This window comes from Neomonachus schauinslandi, chromosome 16, assembly GCF_002201575.2.
Source record: "Neomonachus schauinslandi chromosome 16, ASM220157v2, whole genome shotgun sequence".
NCBI classification, from domain to species: Eukaryota; Metazoa; Chordata; class Mammalia; order Carnivora; family Phocidae; genus Neomonachus; species Neomonachus schauinslandi.
The window spans coordinates 55,172,231-55,191,658 of record NC_058418.1 but is presented as its reverse complement, the minus strand read 5'-3'; the positions used below and the strand labels follow the sequence as shown (position 1 = coordinate 55,191,658).

Sequence of the window (19,428 nt, the reverse complement as noted above, 5' to 3'; positions counted from 1 at the left end):
TGGGGGCCCAGTCGCAGGTTTTCCAGTGTCAGGATCGGTGCTGACCTCTCCCCTCTTGGTTGAATGCTTTGGGTCTCTGGGCCCTGGCCTGAATCCTTTTTTTTTTTGGTCTTCTGCCGTCACCTACGCTCCCAGCCAGTGTAGCCCTGGGAGAAGGAGCCGCGGGGTGGGCGTCTGGACGCCTCGGTTATTTTAGTAGCTTGGGATGGGATGTTTAAATTGCAGCCCTCTGTATGTTTCCAGTTTAAAAAAGGGGGGGAAGAAAACTGCATCCACCTCTTACCGGCCCCCCTGTCAGCCTGGTTCTTGAGGCTGATTCAGGCTTGGAGGGTCTGGCAGCTCCGACTGAGGAGGCCCTGCTCTTGCCCCTGCAGGGCATGGGAGGACAGCACAATTACTTCGGGCTGTGGATCGATGTGGATTTCGGGAAAGGACACAGCAAGGCCAAGCCCAAGTGCACCACATACAACAGCCCTCAGCTGTCGGCCCAGGAGAACTTTGGCTTTGAGAAGATGGAGGTGTGGGCGGTGGGGGACGCCTCAGGGTCGCAGCAGGTGAGCGGCGGGGGGCTCTGCTCCACTCTCTCCAGGCTACCCTTTTGCTGCTCCGTCTGGAGGTAGTTTATCCTAAACTTGGTCCCAGCAGCTGCTGCTGGACAGAGAGATGCTGGTGGGTGCACAGCAGGGCTGGGAGTCCTGTCGGGGTCCGTGGGGTTTCGTAGAGTGGACCCTCCTGGAGGCAGGGCCCTGCGCAAGGTGGGAAGCTGCTGGGCACGTGGCCTGTCTACCAGATGAGGAAGGTCCAGGCTTCCTTCTCGTCCCGTGGTTCTGCAGTGAGCCATTCTTGGGCCCTCTGCACCCCAAGAGCTCCCAACGATGGCATCCCGGGGTCGGGGGCACTTCTGTGAGAGTGTTGGAGCCCCCACAGTGTTTTCCTTGTGGCAAAAGGAGGGGTCCTACTGTCATGAGCTTGGAACCGGCAGGAGGTCCCTGCTTGTTCTTGGCTGTGAGGGAGACGCTCATGTCCCTTCCCTTCTTCCCAAGGCCAAGAGCAGCAAAAGTATCCTGGATGTGGACCCCGAGGCCCAGGCCCTGCTGGAAATCAGTGGGCGGAGTCGCCTCAGCGAAGGGCTCCGGGACGTCCCGGAGGATGAATGAGGAGGTGCCCCCGAGGTCGGGCCTTCCTAGAGCTGGATGCTGGCCCCCTGGACAGAGCGCAGCCTGCGGAGCCCTCCCCATCTCACGTGTTCAACACAGGGCTGCACTGCGCATGTCCAGGTGGTCCAGGACATGCTGAATCAGAACACAGTAAAATTCCTTTGATGTTATGTATGGATTGGTGGGTGCATCTCGCAGAAATCCCGAGTGTCCGTTGGCAACTTAATCCTTATATGCTGTTTATTTCTCGTCAATGGAATCCGAAGACACGGACAGGACCTCTGCCCGAGTTAGTGCCTGATGGGCACGTGCATTCCTACCGTGCAGGGCGGGGCTCTGCCTGCTGGGGGTCACCTGGCCCCTGCTCAAGCCATTGCAGTTAAAAACGTGCCTCGATGTTGCATTCCAGCTGATAAAGGGCAGAGGTATTGGGATGTCTCAATGCCTTTTGGGAGCAGCTTCCTACGACCTGAAATTTCTGTATTTATAAAAAAGCATAAACAGTGAGAGAGCAGGTGTCTCCGTGGGGGGGGAGGGTCCTCCATAGGTGTTTGTAATAAGGTTCCTCCCCCACCTTTCTCAGCCGCTTTTAAATGAGTCTGTGCCACGGTCTACGGAGGTTCCACGTGGTTCTCTTACTAACCTAAATGTGGGGAATTCTGAAGCTCCGAGACACCCCGTGGCATGAATTAGTGGTGAGTAACTTGACCGTACTGTCCTGGGTTCCTGACCCTGGCACCACCTCCTCAGTGTCTCCCTCCGGCCCAGTGGCCCCCAAAGGGGTGACGGGTCATTTGACAGCAGGGACTCACTTGAAACAGACTCGAGTGACCCCGGCATGCTGACCGATGACCTGGGTGGGTGTCTGAGGCCGGGCAGGAGAATCTAAGCCTAGATTCTAAGTGAGAATCTAAGTGAGAAGTCCCTCCTTCACGGACGGAGCCGTGGGCTCGGCTTGGAGACCTACACCTCCTTCTTGAGTCTTTTGCTGTAAACTTGGACCTTCTGCACATCTGACGAGAATGGGACTTTTTACTATAGAACATACCTGCTTATAAGCCATAGTGAACCGAGCCGTTTGCATTTTGCAGGTGCTGCATTTTCTCCCAGGAGGCTCCCCCAGCTTGGCACTTAGCAGTGCCCCTGACTGAGCAGAAGGCCTTGCAAATAAGTTTTTAAAAAGAAAAGTGCGTGCCCAGGCAGTATGCAGAGGGGCAGCAGACTGACACGCACAGACGTAGTCATGATTGATTTTCCTCCTAAAAAGCCAGTTTTTAATAAGCTGCTCGGGGAACATCGTGTGATCTCCCCAACCGATGGGATAGCAGATAGGGGAGGTGAGGCTCCTCAGATCCTTACCATAAATCCAGAGCGTTAGGTCGGTCCTGCACCTTCCATCTGTTCTGGAATTTCTTTTTTTAAAAAAGCAACTGAATGCCTCACTATGAACAGGCCTGTTGGTATTTGTACCTTAAGTCCCATTGCGCTTCCTCTGCTCAGGGCTGTCAGAGAGGCTTGGATTTTGTTTGTGGGCGCACTCGGCCTTGTGCCTCTTCTCATCAGAGGGCAGGTGACAGGCGGGGACCCGTTTCCCGGGACAGCACGCTCACACAGGGAAAGGCGGGTGCCCAGCCCAGGCGCTTGGCCACCTGGGGGCTGCAGCCCTGCCAGTGGGCTTCCCTCGCTGTGAGGTTCTCCACACACAAACCTGTCGAGGGTGTGGCCACGGCGAAGGCCACCAGACCTGGCCACCCTCCCTCCGCCCAGGCCTGGGAAACACGCGGTGCTGGTTTTAACAGTGAAGAGGTGGGTCTTCTTTGCAACAGAAATAAGAAGTCAGGGCTAGTGGTTTTCCTGTGAATGAAGACCAGTCAGGGCCCCGGAAGGTGCCAGAAGGAAGAGGTGAAGGGATGGGGTCCGTGATGCGAACAGGGCTACCGTTACACCCCCCACCCCCAATGCTGTCTTTATTAAAACAATGGCCATAGGTGGACGTGGTAAAAAAGGTTGAACTATGAAGGATGTAACTTGAAAGGTAAATCTTCCTGCAGCCGTTTTCCTTCCCAAAAGGCAGAGCCACTCAGGAGAAAACCGCTTAGGTCTCCGGCCGGGGGGACCCATTGCACGCCCAGCAGAGTTGTGTGTGCTACGCTGGTGCGTGCCCTGCTTGTTCTCGGTGGAGGTGGCTTCAAAGCGAACCATCTGTCTCCCTCTCTGACGTCGCGGACCGTGCCATGCCCCGGGATGCGGACGCCCCGTCGTTGCTGGCGCCCAGGCCCCGCGGCCGGGGACCGTGTGTCTGCGGCTGGTCGCTGCCGGGGCCCCGCTCCCACGTGTGTGTCTCGGTGTGCGTCTTGTCCGGAAGAATGAACTCACAGAAGTTGAATTGTCGGATCAAAAGGTGCTTCTTAATTTAGATGCTGACAAATGAGCAAACCTCTTGAGTTCGGCTGATGCTCCTGACGTCTCTCCGTGCCCGCGGGCCGTGTATATACTGACCCTCCGATACAGCTTAGTTTTGGGGGACCTGGTGTTTTCTCTGAGTGACAGTGAAGGGCTTCAGTTTTCAAACGCCGTCTGTGTCCTACCCTTCACCTGGTTTTCTGGGACGTGGGTTTTCTTCTTGCTGATTTGCAGGAGTGCTTTTTTGAATGAAGCAATCGTTTGCTAAGTATTTTTTCCAGTTTGTTTGGCTTTATTTTCCTATGTGTAAATTATGCATTTTGTCCTTTTTTACCAGCATATCCTCTTAAGGCTTCTGAGATTTGTAGTTTGCTTAGAAAGTTTTTTTCCCCACTCTGTGATTAAAAAAAAAATTGTGTTTTCTTCTGCTCTGCTTTCCATTTTTCCTTCTAAATTTTTGATCCATTCACAATGTAATTTAAAATGTACCTCTGTCTTGCCCCCAAATGAATTCCAGTATCTTTTATATTTAATGGTATGTTTCTTTCCCACTGACTTTAAGTACTACTTTCTTGGGGTGCCTGCATGGCTCAGTCGGTTAAGCCTCTGACTCTTGATTTTGGCTCAGGTCATGATCTCAGGGTCGTGAGATCGAGCCCCATGTCAGGGCATGTGTTGGGCATGGACCCTGCTTGGGATTTTCTCTCTCTCCCCCTCTGCCCTTTCCCCACCACCTCCAAAGAAGGGGGGGGAGGGAGTAGAGGACCACTTTCTCAACTCCTGCATTTCTGTATGAACTTCAGTCTCTGCCTCATGTTTTAAAGGGGTCAAAGCTATTCACCGATGACTTCTCTGTTTTGGAAATTTCCTTCCTATGCTTGCCTGTTTGTTTTCTCTGACCTTGGGTAACCCTTCTAAAAAGTTTGATGGTTGCATTTTGGAGATAGCCTTACACGTGGACCAGCGTAGGCGGAACTGACACCTGGCAGAGGTGGCTTCCTCCCGCCCCCGAGGACGGGAACATCCACGCGTGCCACCTGGATTTCATTACTGCTGGTACCGTACGTGGACTTTTTTCCCTGATGACTGATTGAACATAGGAAGGTTTTTAAGTTCTTCTACCTAGTTTTGTACCCAGCTACCTTGCTGAATTCTTTGATCTGGGGGTTTTCAACCTTGGGTCTGTGTCAGAATCTTCTAGAAGGTGTGCTGAAGGGCAGGTGGCAGGGCTCCACCCCCAGAGTTTCTGACTCCTTAGGCTGGGGAGGGAGCTGAGAGTGGACATTTCTAATGAATCTCCAGGTCCGGTGCTGCTGGTTTTTGGCTCCCGTGATTTCTTCTTTTTCCCTGTAGCCTAACTGAGCTGTAACTGATACCTACGATGTGTTGAGTGCACTTCCTATGATTGTGTACCTGGAAATGGGGTAGCTTCCCTACTCTCACAATTTCTAGACCTTTTCTTTCTCTTGATTGATTGTATCAGCAAATACTTCCAGAATTTCAGTAGCAGTGATACCCCCTTCCTACTCCTGACTTAAATGGAAACGCCTCTGGTCTTTTGTCATGAAGCAGGATAGATTTTCGTGTAAAAGAAGTATTCCTGGGGCCCCTGGGTGGCTCAGATGGTTAAGCGTCTGCCTTCGGCTCAGGTCATGATCCCAGGGTCCTGGGATCGAGCCCCGCATCGGGCTCCTGGCTCAGCGGGGAGCCTGCTTCTCCCTCTCCCTCTGCCTCTCTCCCTGCTCATGCTCTCTCTCTCTCTGTATCTCTGTGTCTCAAATGAATAAATAAAATCTTAAAAAAAAAAAAAAAAAAGTATTCCTTATTTGTATTTATGTTGAGAGTCTCTGTCCAGATGTTGAATTTTATAAAAGTTTTTTTTTTTTAAACACCCATGATTGCCTGATTCAGAGGTTTTAAATAAGGAATACCAAATCAGGGCGCCAGACACTGAGCTATGTCTGTATGTTAACTGACATGCTTCGAGTGTGAATTCAGTCGGACGGCATTCAGGACTTCTGTAGCCGTGTGTGCAAAGGAGTTGGTGTGTAGTTCTGTTTGGGTCTGATTTTATGTAAGTCATGCTTTAACATTGTGCTAAGCTTACAAAAACAATTTAGAACTTTCCTTTTCTGCAGGTTCTAGAACAAAAGCAAATGAGAGTCCCTTAAGGTATGGGTAAAATTCATCAGGAACTTTTTGGTTTGGTGGGCAAGGAGGGGTGAGCACTTGAGAACCGCTTATCATCTGGGTGGTTTTAAATGTCTGCTGGGGTTCGTTCTGACGATTTTTAAATTTCTTTTTTTTTTTTTTTTTTAAGATTTTTAAAAATTTATTAGAATGCAGGAGCAGGGGGAGAGGGGGGAGAGGCAGAGGGAGAAGCAGGCTCCCCGCTTAGCAGGGAGTCCAACTCGGGGCTCGATCCCGGGACCCTGAGATTATGACCTGAGCCGAAGGCAGACGCTTCACCGACTGAGCCACCCAGGCGTCCCAGATTTTTAAATTTCCTGGTAAGTTTTTCATTTTATATAAGTCTTCAAATGACTTTACGTAGTATTAAGCGAAATACGTGAAATCTTCTGTAGTTGTGGGTTTTTAATTTCTGTCACTTTTCCTACATGATGTTGCACCAGTTTTGTTTTTTGAAGTTAATTGTGCTTGTTATCTTCTCCAGCTTGTTTTGTTTTTGTTTTTGTTTTTTTTTTTTACGAATTTGAGTTGATTGTCAAATTACTAAATAAAAAAGAGTGGAAGTAGGTATATAAGCAGAGGTGTTACTTTCTTCTTCAAGCTCTGTCTTCTTTGGCGGCACTGGGTCGATTCTGAGGCGTGTGTTCATGGTTGACTTCTAGATTTTCTGCCGTTCTTACTCCGATTTCTCCTTAGACCCAGGAGGTTTAAAATTTTGGTGTGCTGGAGAATTTTCCTACAAATGGTAGTGTTGATTTTCAGTTTTGCTGATTAGTGATTCGAAGAATTGAGTTTTAGCTGTGTCCTTACACACGGCCAGTTGGTCTCCTACTGAATTTTCCGTGTGCTTTGCTACATTTTCCATACGGTGCTCTACGAATTTGGACGCTCAAAATAAAACGTTGAGGTTTTAGTGGTGATTGCGTCTCATTAAATTCCCTTCCTGTCTCACCTAATGCTTTTGGCCTCGATTTTCACCTTGTCTGACATTGTGTCACCCCAGTGTGTGTGGTGTTTGCCTGACGATTGTAGCTCGATTTTGAGTCGGTCTGTTGTTTTTTTTTTTTTTTATAAACTGTGAAATAATTTAGATTGACTTAGAGTCCTGGGAGTTCCTGTGGACTCCTCACCCAGCTTCCTCTAATGAAAATGTCTTCCCTACCCCTAGCACAGTTGCCCAAACCAGGACATTGGCGTTGATACAATACTCTCAGCTAAACACCAACCTTGTTCAAATGCCACCTGCTTTTAGGCAAACGCAAGGCTAAGGGCACAGTCCTCCTGGTGGCAAAGCTGCCCAAGCCTTCTGATACCCACTACTAGTTCAGAGGGTTCCCCAAATTACCCTTGGGTTGGACAATTCACTAAAAAGACAGACCTCACCGAAACCCACTGTACTGTTGGTCAGGCTTATGACAGGGAAGGGTACAAATCAGAACCAGCCCGAGGGTAGAATCTGAGTGTGTTCCAAGAACAAGGCTCCTGGGCCTGCCCCGCCGTGAGTCCTTCTAGAGAATCACCAAGCCTGAGGGTGGCCTTGGGGACCTCCGGCACCAGCCCTGTGAAACTTGATCTCGTGTATAGATTCATGTGACCATCACCACTGTTGATGTGAACTCTTCCATGGCCCCCAAAACTCCCTTCTGCTCCCCTGCTTATAGGCACGCCCTCCTAACCCTGCATCCTGGTGGCCTCTCCTCCATTCTCCGTCACCCTTATTGTCACTTAGAGAATGTTAGGTCAGTGGAACCATACAGTACGTAACCAGTAAGACTGGTTTCTGTCACTCGGCATGATAGCCATGAGACCAGCCCAGGATGCCACGTGTCCGCTCCCATGTCTGCTCCTCCTCATGGCCGGGGCGTCCTCCATCGTGGGGGTGGCTCCCGAGTTCCTCCATCCATTCCCCCACAGAACGATGTTTGGGCTGTTCTAAGATTTGGCTCGTACAAGTAAAGCTGCCCTGAGCATGTGCAGATTTGTGTGTGCACGTGAGGGTCCGTACCTGGGACCCTAGGACCTAGCATTGCTGGGTCACAAGCTAAGTGTGTGTTTAACCTGACGGGACGCGATCAGCCTGCTCTGCAGAGTGGCTGTGACACGCACCTGCCCTCCAGCAACACGCGGGAGTCACACCTGCTCCTGTCCTCACCAGCACTTTGATAGGTGTGTAGTGTATCCCCTTGCAGGCTGAGGCGGACATCATTTCCTGTGTATGTCCTCCTTGGTGAAGACTCAGGTCAAGACTTTTGCCCTGTTCCTATTTTTTTTTTTTTTTCAGTGTTAAATTTTAAGTGTCTAAAAAATACCCTGGATTAAAGTCTATTTTCATTATTGAGTATGAGATTTGAAAATATTTGTTGTCCAGTCTTCCCCCCCCCCCCCCAATTCTCTTAAATAGTGACTTTCCTGGGCAAAACGTTTTGATTTTTGATGAAATTCAATGAGCTTTTCTTTTTTCCTGGATTTTTAAACAATTACTTTTTTATTCAAGTATAATTTAGTGTTATATTAGTTGGAGGTGTACAATATGATTCAACAATTCTGTGTATTTCTCAGTGTTCATTAAGTGCAGTGTACTTAAATTTTTTTTAAATTCCAGGATAGTGAAGATACAGTGATACCAGTTTCAAGTGTACAATATAGTGATTTGGCAGTTCTGTACATTACTCTGTGCTCATCATGGTAAATGTACTCTTAATCCCCATCCCCCCCAATCACCCCCATCCCCCACGCCCTCCCCTCTGGCAACCATCAGCGTGTTCTCTGTAGTTAGAGTCGGTTTTTTGGTTTGTGTCTTTTTTTTCTTTGTTCATTTGCTTTGTTTTTGAGATTGCACTTATGAGCAAAATCATATGGCATTGGTCTTTCTCTGACTGACTTATTTCACTTAGAATTATACTTGCTGGGTCCATCCATGTTTCTGCAGATGGCAAGATCTCATTCTAAGATTTTATTTATTTAAGGATGAGTACAGGGGTGGGGGTGGGGGCGAGGGGGGGCAGAAAGGGAGACTCGACTGAGCAGGGATCCCAACACGGGGTCGATCCCAGGACGTCGGGATCATGACCTGACTCGAAGGCAGACGCTTAACTGATTGAGCCACCCCAGGTGCCCCAAGATCTCATTCTTTTTATGGCTGAGTAATACTCCATTGTATATACACTACATCTTCTGTATCCGTTCATCCGTGGATGGACGCGAGGCTGCTTTCATGTCTTGGCTATTATAAATAATGCTGCAATGAACATAGGGGGGCAAATACCTTTTTGAATTAGGGTTTTCATTTTCGTTGGTTCCTCAGGAAGTTAGAATTACCATATGACCCAGTAATTCCACTACAGTGTATTTACTCAGTTTCTTTTATCTTTTAGGGATGGTCTTGTGGGGTCAGGTCTAAGAACTCTGCCTAATCCTAGATCCCAAAGATTTTTTCCCCTGTTTTTCTTCTGGTTTTGATCTGTGGCTCATTTTGAGTTCATTTTTGTGGAAGGCATGAGGCTTGAGTCGAGGGTGGCTCTTTCTGCTGTTCCAACACCATTTATTGAAATGACGATGTTTTCTTCATTAACTTGCTTCCGAATTGTTGTCCAGAGTCACAACATTTCCTTTTTGGGGGAACAGTTTAAACTACGTCACTGTCCTTAGACGTTTTGGGACTAATCAGATTACTGCATATTAATGTGTTGCAGTAGTTTGTGGTTTTCAAGGAATTGGTTTATTTCCTTTAACTTGTTAAATTTCTGTGCCTGAGATTCTCAGTATTACTGTTGGACTATCTCGAGGGAGCTGGCATGATCAACCACCTTTGTCCCTAATATTGGCAATTTGTATCTTTTTCCCTTGGATAAACCTCTACCAAGACTGGCGATTTTATTGATATTTTAAAAGAACTAGCTTTTATTTGATTTTTTTCCATCAAAAATCTTTGACTTCACTGATTTCTGCTGTTTCCTATTTTTATTTTGGTGAATGTCCCTTTGCTGCTGAGGGGTGAGCATTCTATAAATGGGAGTCAAGCTAAGTTGCTTAATGGTGTTCAAGTCTGCTATATTTTGATGAAAAGATGGTTTACATTTGCGTGTAGTCTGATTTATCCGTTTTACTTTACGGTCAGCATTTTGGGTCTTGGTTAGTAAGATTTCACCTGTACCTGTTCGTAGTCGTTATTATTTTATCTTTGACATTCACAGTCTACCTTGGGCTGTTTTGTATGGCATTTTATTTAAGGATTTCTGTATGGTATTAAGGATGAAGAGTACTTTTTTATGTTGTTACTGCAAGTATCAGTTGACCCTGGTTGTTCTTGATTATTTTTTAAGGGGCAGCATGGTGCTTGGAGGCGCCCCTGATTCAGAGCCACGGTGGGCAGCAGGCTGGGGGGGGGCGGGCAGGAGTTACCAGCTCAGCAGCTGCCAAGCCTTGGTATCAGCCCCGCCCGAATGGCTTCCTCTTGGGCAGCCCCCCTCAATCATATTTTCGTAGGGGCGGCACATGCGTGTCTCTTCCTTTAACTCTGGTGTCACCAGCAGGGGTTATGGAGGGAGGATAGTGACCCCAGGCCATGCATCTTCCTTCCGAGGATTCCGAACTTTGCCTGGGAGCTGCAGGGGTCCACTCTGACCTCCCTCTCCCTGGTCTGGCCCAGGTGTCACCACTCCAGGCAGCCGGTTTTGGGCAAGAGGGTTACTTTTCTGTGTCAGTTTGGCCAGGCTGTGGTGCCCAGCTGTTTGGTCAAATACCAGTTTCGCTGTTCCCGTGAGATTTTTTTAGGTGTGCTTAACATTTCAATCAGTTGGCTTTGGATCACGGAGGTTGCCTCCATAACGTGGGTGAGCCTCATCCAATCAATCAGTTGAAGGCTTAAGAGAAAGGCCTGGGATGCCCGGGAAGGAAGGAGTCCCATGTTGGCGTGCTCCTGAGTCGCCAGCCCCCTCAGTAGCGTGAGCGAGTCTCTTAGACACGGCTGTGTTCCTCCCTGTCCCCATCCTAATAACGGGGGGCAGGGGCTAGTGGTTACAGCTGTGGCCTCATTTCACGGACGCTGCTCCTCCGTGGCAGCTTCCTGCCTGGCCGCTGCCCTCCCTTACGAACGGTCCTGGGGCTCATCCTCAGGCAGCCGGGAAATGCGCTGGGTCCTGGGGCCCAAGGGAAAGGCCCTTTACTGTGGACCTTAGAGGACGGCGGCTTGGTTCAGGCCGCTCAGGGCTGGACTGTTGGTCGCCCGGGACGTGGTTGGGAACAACAGGCTTCGTGGATTTCCAGAAGTGGCATAAGGTTTCCCACGTGGCCGCTTGTAGGGAAAACGCGAACCAGGCGCGGGCCCAGCACCCCCCAAAATGCCTGCTTGCCCCCACCTGACGGGGGAGGAGATGGGGCCTCAGAGCGACCAGAAGCCGTGGCCCCCCGGGCCCCCCATCTTACTCACCCGTGGGCCGCTGTGGTACAGCGAGGGAGGCGGCCAAGGTTCGTACAAATCACTGTGGTTTAATAAATAGTGAGGTGTTTCTGTGCCGTCTGCTCCCAGCCCGTCCTCGAGCCCGGGGCAGAGCCGGGGGGAAGGGGGGAGGCGGCCGCACGGTATCCTAAAAGCACCCCTCTGACGAGGGGCTGGGGAAGGGCCAGAGTCACGTGAAAATAGAGATTGAGGGATTTTACACAGGTGCGGTCCACTAGATGTCTTCTGGGTGAGTCTGGGCTGGCTTGGCTCTGGAGAAGAATTTTTCACATAGTTTGAGGAGCTCTGACAAAATGAACACGGATGAGGCCAAGCCAGTTAAAAGCAACAAATCTGCCAAAAGGGGTAAAGGAAAAAAGGGGTCAGAGAGCACAGGATGACCCCCGCCCGCCCGCTTGCAGGAGCCTCGGCCCGGAGCTCCTTTTCCTGTATTTTGCCCTTAGTCACAGAGACCCCAGAGGTGAGCGGGGAGGACCCGGGAGCTGCGGACCAGACCTTTCCCTTCCCGGAAGCAGATCTCAACCCAGCGTACACGATGCGGCAGAGCATGCTCCACCACGACCTCCCTGTTTCCAGGTGGCTCCGGGCTTGGGGGTGGGGGGGTGTCACCCACCTCGGCTAGAACAGGCCCCTCATCCTCCTCCCAACCATCGTGAGGGCAGATGCCCCAACCCCTGCTTCGGGCGCCCCGGGCAGCCCTCCCTGACTCGTTCCAGTGGGTCAATCCCTAGACCTTGCCCTGACCCCACAGAACCTTCCCTGGCTGCCCGTTGCCACCATTTCAGTATGAACATGGTGCCCATTGCCACTGGGGGCAGGAGGAGCCCCGGGGCCTTGCTGTATATGCTGTGAGCCGCCAGCCTTGGGACGAGGGGGCCAGGAGCCTGCGTCCCCTGCTGCCCACGGTGGTCCTCCTGGCCAAGGTGCCTCTTCCTCTGGTTCCCCGTGTGCTCCTCCCCGACCACATGGCGCTCCCACTCCGTGCCCACCACAGTGCGCAGGCAGATGGGGTGGCAGGGGCTGACCCCTCCCACTCACCCAGTGCGCCCAGGTTCTCCGTCTGGAAGACCTTCTGCAGGGGCGGGATGTAAATCACGGCCAGCTGCCCCAGAATTGACCCCAGCACCGAGTACAGGAACATGGGGTTCCGGAGAAAACCGATCTCAAATATCAACTTGGTCTGCGGAGGAGGAGGACACGGGTTGGCTCAGCGCTTCTCACTGAGAACAGGATTGGGTCCTGCAGGGAAGGGAGGAGAGGGCAGCCCGGGGCTCACCTGAGAGCGGCAGGTCAAGGCGTTGAAGAGGTCGAAGAACACAAAGCAGGTGAAGGTCATGGTCGTGGTGCGTGGGGTGCTGGCCCTGTCCGCGGGGATCTGGAACACAAAGGCACGGGAAGGCGGTGCGCTTCCTGCAATGAACTCGTCCTGAACCACCCCGCGGGGAGCACCCTTACTGGGAACGGACCGGAACCTCCCCTCGGGCTGGAAGCAGCTGCTGTAACAGGTGATACGGGTCTCAGGACCACCCCCCATCAACCCCGACAGCTGGGGGGGCCAGCAGCCCGCCCTCAGGAATTTCGGCTGCCTCCCACACCCGAGCCGAAACCTTGCGCAGAGAAAGGGAACGTCCCTTCCTCCAGCAGGTGACCCGGTCTCCTGGGAGGGGACACTGCTACAGCCCCTGAGCAGAACATCCCTTCCCAGAGGAAGGTAGGGGACGGAGACCCTCCCTGGCTTGCGCACTGCTGCTCAGGACCTGAGGCAGGTCTCGTTCCCCTTGACATCTCAGGGCCGGGCCTGGAGCCGCAAGTGAGAGGGACGCACGTTCTCCCCCGCACTTCCCCCCTGCCTGTGGGAGGTGGAGGTGAGCCCTCCCTGCCTGGGCTTGTCGGCTGAACCACGATTCTCGGCAGCCTCCCCAGGTTGGGGGGCGGGGGGTGGCGCATATGTGTTAGAGCCCGACTCTGGAGTCCTGGTGGAGGCCTAAGAATCTACATTTCCCCCAAGGTCCCAGAGAGGTGGAGGCTGCTGTGGGGACCCTATGCTGAGGGCCACTGTGTGAGCCCAGGAGGGCCTGGGTCCCTGTCCCCACCAGGTGGAGCACACAGGCGAGAATTTGGGAAAAAGCAAGGCTGTTCCTCTGGAGAAAAACTGAGAACCTGTGGGGGACCCCGTGTCCCGTCCCTCTTGTTGCACGTGGCAACAAGTTCTCCAGTCAGAGCACTGCATGTTGGCACGGCGGCCACCAACAGGTGACCCATAAGTTCCTGCAAATACTCCCCTCCAGGGAATAAACTTCCTTTCAGTAAATTTCAAATTGTTGCCGTGAGAACAGAAAGCAGCTTCGGGTCCCATTTCGAATAAAATCTCATTTCTCTTCCACGCCTGGGAGGCCTCCTCTCCTCCAGCCCATCCCCCTCTGCGGTCAGCTCCGGGTCCCCTGTCTTCCCTCGCTGACAGCCCCCTGTGCGTGTACACGTGTCTTCCCCCTCGGAGCCTGCGCCCCACGGCCGGGCAGGGACTGTCCACACCCCCGGCCCTGAGTCTCCCACCTCAGGGGCTTAGCGATACCGGCTTAATGAGTCAGGGAGGACTGGCCTCACCTCTTTCCAGAAGATAAAGAGGGTCCCGCTGATGATGATGGCAGCCGACAGGAGGATCTTGAGGATGAGGGCTCTACCGAGGATGGTGTCCTTGACGTTCCGTGGGGGCTGCTGGAGGGTGTCTCTGTCCACCGGCTCTACCCCCAAGCTGCTCGGAACAAGACGTGGGGCGCCCTGACGTAAACCACTGAGAAGGGTCACTTCGGACAGCCGGGCAGTGGCTGAACAGCACAGCTGGAGCGGAGCACGATCCTTCCAGGCTCTCTGGTCAGCTTCGCAGGCACAGCAGGGGTGCGGGGAGCTGGGGACCTGGGGCCCAGTGCCTCCAGGCTGTCCACGCAAGCCGGGGCCGGGGCCCTCTGTCTGCACTGGAAGCCTCCCCTCACACCCTCTGCCCCCTCCCATGGTGCCCCCCCCCCCCCAGTCTGGGCCCCACAGGCAGCCCTACCCTCCCCCCATCCCTGAGCTCAGTGAAAGAAAACCTCCCCCCGGGCCGGCCACACCACCGTCCTGGAACCACCCCAGGTTCCCCCAGCGGGCTGGAGAAATGGGATCCACCACAGAGCCCCCCACTGACTGAGGAGACTGTAAAACAGCGGTGGGGGGGCACTGGGGGGGACCCCGCTTCACTCCTGGCACCATTCCCAGCATATAAAGAGGACTCTTGCCCTTGGCAGCTGTAAGTGGTGATATTGAATTAATATTAGTAACATATGTAATATGTATCAAATATAATCAGATGAAACGGCACACACTGTGTGCCTCCCCTGCTTGTGGAGGTCATTCTTTCTCCTGCACCATTCAGCTAGCCTAACACTCCCTTCTGATCCATCCACCCAACAAATAACTCATTGACCAGCTACTGTGTGCCAAGCACAATTCTAGGAGCTGGGGATACTGTAGGGAACAAAACCACAAACCTTGCCCAAGGGGAGCCAGATCAGATAAGCGAGGACATACGTGTATATTTTCTCCCCTAGGGAAATATAAAGCAGGGAGGTGAATGAGAGCCAGGAGGCTGCTGTTAGAGTAATCAGGGAGAACTTCCTGGAGGCGGTGACCTGAAGAGAGGGGCTGAGCCCTGGAGCTGCACAGGGACAGCATCCCCCACTGACCCTGGCTGCGCACACAGGCGCTTCCTCCCAATGCGTAGGGCATGCCGCTGGCCATCTTCCTCCCTAGGACTCCTGGGGACAGTGACTGTGTTTGCACCCACACTCTGCAGGGGCCCGAGGCTGCAGCGGGGGGCAGCCTGGTGGAAATGGTGCAGTTTCCCAGCCAGCCCGGAGCCTCACCTCTGTGCTGGTGGCCCGTCCATGATGATGTTGATCCACAGGATCTGCATGGCGTTGAGGGGGCTGGGCAGGTTGCACACAGTGGACAGAGTGATGAGGCTCAAGGCTGAGATGCTCCTGTGGGGCACACACACAGCACGGTCGATGGCTGCTTGCCAGACGGGCGCGCAGCACCTGACGGCACTGGGGGCCGCTGGCCCGGACTTACGTGCTCAGCTGAAACCGGACGAAGTTTTTGATGTTATGAAAAATCCCCTTGCCTTCCTCCACCGCATTCCTGCAAGAGAGGACAAAGTGTTTATGCACAAAGGTGGGCCTGGCGGAAAGGTTCGGGCGCCTGGTTAGCGGCGACAGGAAGCGATGGTGTCACCAGAGATGGCCTCGTGCCTGGGCATCACTTGCTGTTTGCCCTCCTGCTCCAGGCCATGCCCGCGGAGGAGGAGGTCCTGACCGGCACCCTCGGGCGCTCCCACCCCCAATTACTTCAATTCATTTATGAGGAAAGACTTAACTAGAATGGATTAAAATTAGATCTAGAGGGCAGGCAATTTTTTTTTAAGAAAACAGAAAAAAGTGAAGAGAACAGGTGCTCTGTCATCCTGGCAGCTCGAGATCACATCAGCGACACAGACATTCCTGCCTTGTCTCCATCAACGCGTGAAACGTCCGTGTCGGTGCAAACACGACCCTAGACTCAAACCACGCACATTCACTTTCAGTGATTTTTACTTAACACTACAGCGTGGCATTTCTGTGTCTTTGATACATCCCTCAAAACATCATTCCCAATAGCCTCGGAATCCTCCCGCTCTCGCTGTCGGCAGCCAGGGCGGTCTAGGATTTCCCCATAAACGCTGCAGCGACCGCAGGGGCGTGCGCCTCCATCCGCCCACCTGACCCCGGCTTTCCCGCCAGATGCGCCCTCGGGCTGCAAGTAGCGTCTGCTGCACGTGTCTGTAGCATCCCCCCCAGGTGCTGTTGGGCCTGGGACACCCGCATCCCTAGCAGAACAGATTTGGGGGATGGGCAGCTGCTTACGCCAGGCATTTCTGCCACTAAAAAACAAAACAAAACACCTACGGAGCAACTTACATGATGGCTGAGAAGTCATCGTCCACGAGGATCATGTTGGCAGCCTCTTTGCTAACGTCTGTCCCTGTCTGCCCCATGGCAATCCCGATGTCCGCGGACTTCAGGGCGACCGCATCATTCACCCCGTCCCCTGTCATGGCCACGATCGCCCCCCATTCCTGCAAAGCCTTGGTAAGGAAGAGGTGAGTGGAGGCTGCAGCCCTTCCAGAACCTTGCTTCCCTCTGGATGCTCTGCCTCTCCCACCGCATGGCCAACAGCAGAAGCCCCTCTCTCGAGTCAGCTGGTTGGAGTCTGGATCCCAGCCCCACCTGCACCAGCTGTGGGAACTGGGCAAGCCCTGAACCTCTCAACCTCAGCTTCTCCGTCAGCAAAGTGGGGGCAACTGTCCCTCCTCTTCTGAGAGCTACACTAAGACCGCGGGTGTGAGGCTCATGCGTGTTACCCATCTCCATTAACAAAGGAGAGTCACCTTACCCCTGAAACCACACGGTGCCCAGTAAGTACTACTGTTTTCTCTTAGGAATACCGTGCATGGAGATTTGCTCCCGAGAACTAACCCCCCCCCCAAATAGCATAAAGGATAAAACAGCCCGGAGCTACAGAGCACATCTTCAAAGCGCATACAGGTGGGAGGCCGAGCACAGCGGCAGGGCCCTCCTCCCTGCACGACAGAAAACCACATCCATTCTCTGCTGGGCACCCGCTGTGTGCCAGGCGCTGCGCAAGGCACTCCAGGGCCTGGCCTCCTCTAGTCCTCTCACCAGCCTTGTGAATTAGCTGACATCAAACATTATTCCCCCGTTTACAGATGGGGAAACTGAGGCCCGGAGGTAAGTAATGAGAACGATGCCAAAGAGCACTCGGCTAACAGAGGCTAGCTGCTTTTTATTTTTCTCTCTGCACCACCCAATCCCTGCTCCTGTTTTTGGTGTACGTGGCAAAGATCCCCCTGTTCTCCTCCTGCCAGTTTGAGGACGGCTGAGGCTCCCGCCAGGTTGAGCCCTGGACCAGCCCTGGAGCAGAACCCCCCATCGTCCTGGACTGACTCTAACAGACAAATGAGGCACCCAGCTTACCTTTATGATTTTGAGCTTGTGCTTTGGGCTGGTCCTGAAGAAGACAGATACCTGGACACAGAGGCGCAGAAGAGCAGAATCCGTGAACTTGGAGCTGAAACCCCCCCCCCCCCGCAACGAGACCCCCTGGGAGGAACCCACCTTTCTGACGCGGTCAGTCAGCTCTTCCTGCTCCATACTGTCCACCTCTTCCCCGGACATGGCTCTCAGCTTCCCGTTGCAAAGGCCGATGTTCCTTCCTGCACGGTGCCGAGAATCCATTCTGAGCACTTGCTCCCAAGCCTGAGACCGCTCCTGCGCCCGCCCCTCACTGCACCTGCCCGCCCCCCAGTCCCTGCCTGGGCCACAGAGAATGATGAGAAAACCATGATGACATCATGCACTGAGCACCTGCCCTGTCACAAGATCTCAATGCCATCCACGCAATTAACTTGCAACAGAGGCCTTGTTATCCCTTCTTTAAAGGCGAGGAAAGGGAGGGCAGGGACTTCCCCAAGGTCACAGAGCTGGTGAGGGCTGATGCTGGAACCAGATATGGTTTTGTCTGATTCTGGAGCCTCTAATCTTTTCTCGGGGCCGGGTGCCTTGAGACAGGGCGGGGAGCAGACCAAGGTGTGACGCCCTCATTACGGTAGTAAGTAGAATGAGAGGAGGAGGGCTATTGGCCCTCTGCGGGCGAAGAGCCTGGAGGTCAGAGGGCCTCAATGACCTGTGGGCACACGGCACGCGGCAGAAGCCAGCCCAGAAGTGAACACGGGGAATGCCGCTGCCTGGGAAGAGGGTGTGAGCTCGGGGATAAAGGCCCCCAGCACGCGGGAGGTTGTCAGCGGGCACTAAGGCTCTGCCCCCTTCGGAGGACCTGCTGACATTTTAGGGCCAACCGTGTGAAGGTGGAGCGCTGGTCCTCGAAGCTCACAGTCCCGATGAGGACCCACTGGCCGCCCGCCCTCCTCGCTTACCTATGGCGGAGGCGGTCTCCAGGCCATCGCCCGTTATCATCTTCACCGACACGCCCGACTGACAGAGCACCTGCACCGCTTCCTTCACTCCAGTCCTCGGAGGGTCGATGATCCCGACGAGCCCCAGGAAAGTCAGCCTCCCCAGCTCGGGCCCAGAGGCCAGGGCCAGCACTGAGGAGACACCAAGAGCCACAGAGGGTCCACTGGGGCCCGAGGGCCAGGAAGTCCCCAGGCAGCCCGGCCCCTCCGCATCCCAGATCCTCCTCTGCCCGCGCGGGGCTCCCCGGGGCTCTGGATGGCTGGCCCCGAGGTAGAGAGAAATGTAGAGACAACCTGACCGGCAGAAAGTAAGACTTTGTTCCGCTGGTGGCGTAAATCCCAACCACACCCCAACCAGAGGGACCAGAATGAAATCTGCGAGCTGGCATGCGGTGGCACGGTCCCAACGGCTCTTCTGGTCTCTGCTGTTGCCACCTGCCCTTTTAGGGGAGCAGCTGCAGGGGAAGAAAAGGTGCAGGAGGCCACTACGGGGTACAGGCTGTCTGCTGGCTTGTCCTGGCCTTGACTCCGGGGGACCAGTGCTCCCAGAGGGGGTGTTGTGAGAATGACCTACTTTGTCACCTTCCTGATACTGGAGGGACCGTGGTACCCTCCCTTCCTTTCCCAAAGCTACCCTCCCCGCCCTGCTCGGCTCCATCTCAGCAGACCGGGACATCCTCACTTTGTACACTTGTCTGCAAGCTGCTAGCAATTTATCATGTCTCTTTCCTGAAGGGAAAAACCAAGGCAACTGGCACCCAGCCCAAAGCTTCTCATTGTCCCCAGAGAGAGAAGAGAAGGGTTCCAGAGTGTTAAATACTTCCTCTGACAACGGACAGGCTGACAAACAGCGCTCTGGGAAACGTGAGCTTTCACGTTCAGCTCGTCAGGGGAGGCGTTGCCCCTGGTGCGGAAAACTGGAAATGGCCAAGGAATGAAATGTCTGCCTTGATTTCAAAGAGCTTTGGGTTTTCCTGATGGTAAGCAATGAGCAAGAAGACCAATCAGGAAAATCCGTGTTTCTGGTACGCCTCATTCATCTGTCTTAGAAACGTCAGCAGGGAGGCACCAGCCTTTCTCACACACATGAGCGGCGTCCGGACTAACTGGTGTCATTTGGTGGCTGGGCTTGCGGGGGGGGGGGGGGGGCGTGC

General features: G+C 53.5%; 2 protein-coding genes across 3 annotated transcripts in view; one reads left to right on the top strand and one right to left on the bottom strand.

The window, feature by feature from the left end:
• The window catches only part of MEAK7 (MTOR associated protein, eak-7 homolog), a 52,025-nt gene extending 50,654 nt beyond the window's left edge, over window positions 1–1,371 (top strand). For both annotated transcript variants that reach the window (XM_021702556.1, XM_021702549.1), the window contains 2 exons: window positions 375–554; window positions 1,044–1,371. In XM_021702556.1, the coding sequence (XP_021558231.1) occupies window positions 375–554; window positions 1,044–1,157 (294 nt within the window). In that variant the 3' untranslated portion in view covers window positions 1,158–1,371. The remainder of the gene's footprint in view (window positions 1–374; window positions 555–1,043) is intronic.
• Window positions 1,372–8,861: 7,490 nt separating this feature from the next.
• Window positions 8,862–19,428, bottom strand: part of ATP2C2 (ATPase secretory pathway Ca2+ transporting 2) — a 63,365-nt gene continuing 52,798 nt past the window's right edge. Inside the window, exons 18-27 of the mRNA XM_021705693.2 lie at window positions 18,236–18,406; window positions 17,418–17,515; window positions 17,277–17,327; window positions 16,200–16,366; window positions 15,316–15,384; window positions 15,108–15,224; window positions 13,813–13,960; window positions 12,485–12,583; window positions 12,247–12,388; window positions 8,862–11,541 (exon numbers count right to left, since the gene is read on the bottom strand). Coding sequence (XP_021561368.1) covers window positions 11,423–11,541; window positions 12,247–12,388; window positions 12,485–12,583; window positions 13,813–13,960; window positions 15,108–15,224; window positions 15,316–15,384; window positions 16,200–16,366; window positions 17,277–17,327; window positions 17,418–17,515; window positions 18,236–18,406 — 1,181 coding nt within the window. The 3' untranslated portion in view covers window positions 8,862–11,422. The remainder of the gene's footprint in view (window positions 11,542–12,246; window positions 12,389–12,484; window positions 12,584–13,812; window positions 13,961–15,107; window positions 15,225–15,315; window positions 15,385–16,199; window positions 16,367–17,276; window positions 17,328–17,417; window positions 17,516–18,235; window positions 18,407–19,428) is intronic.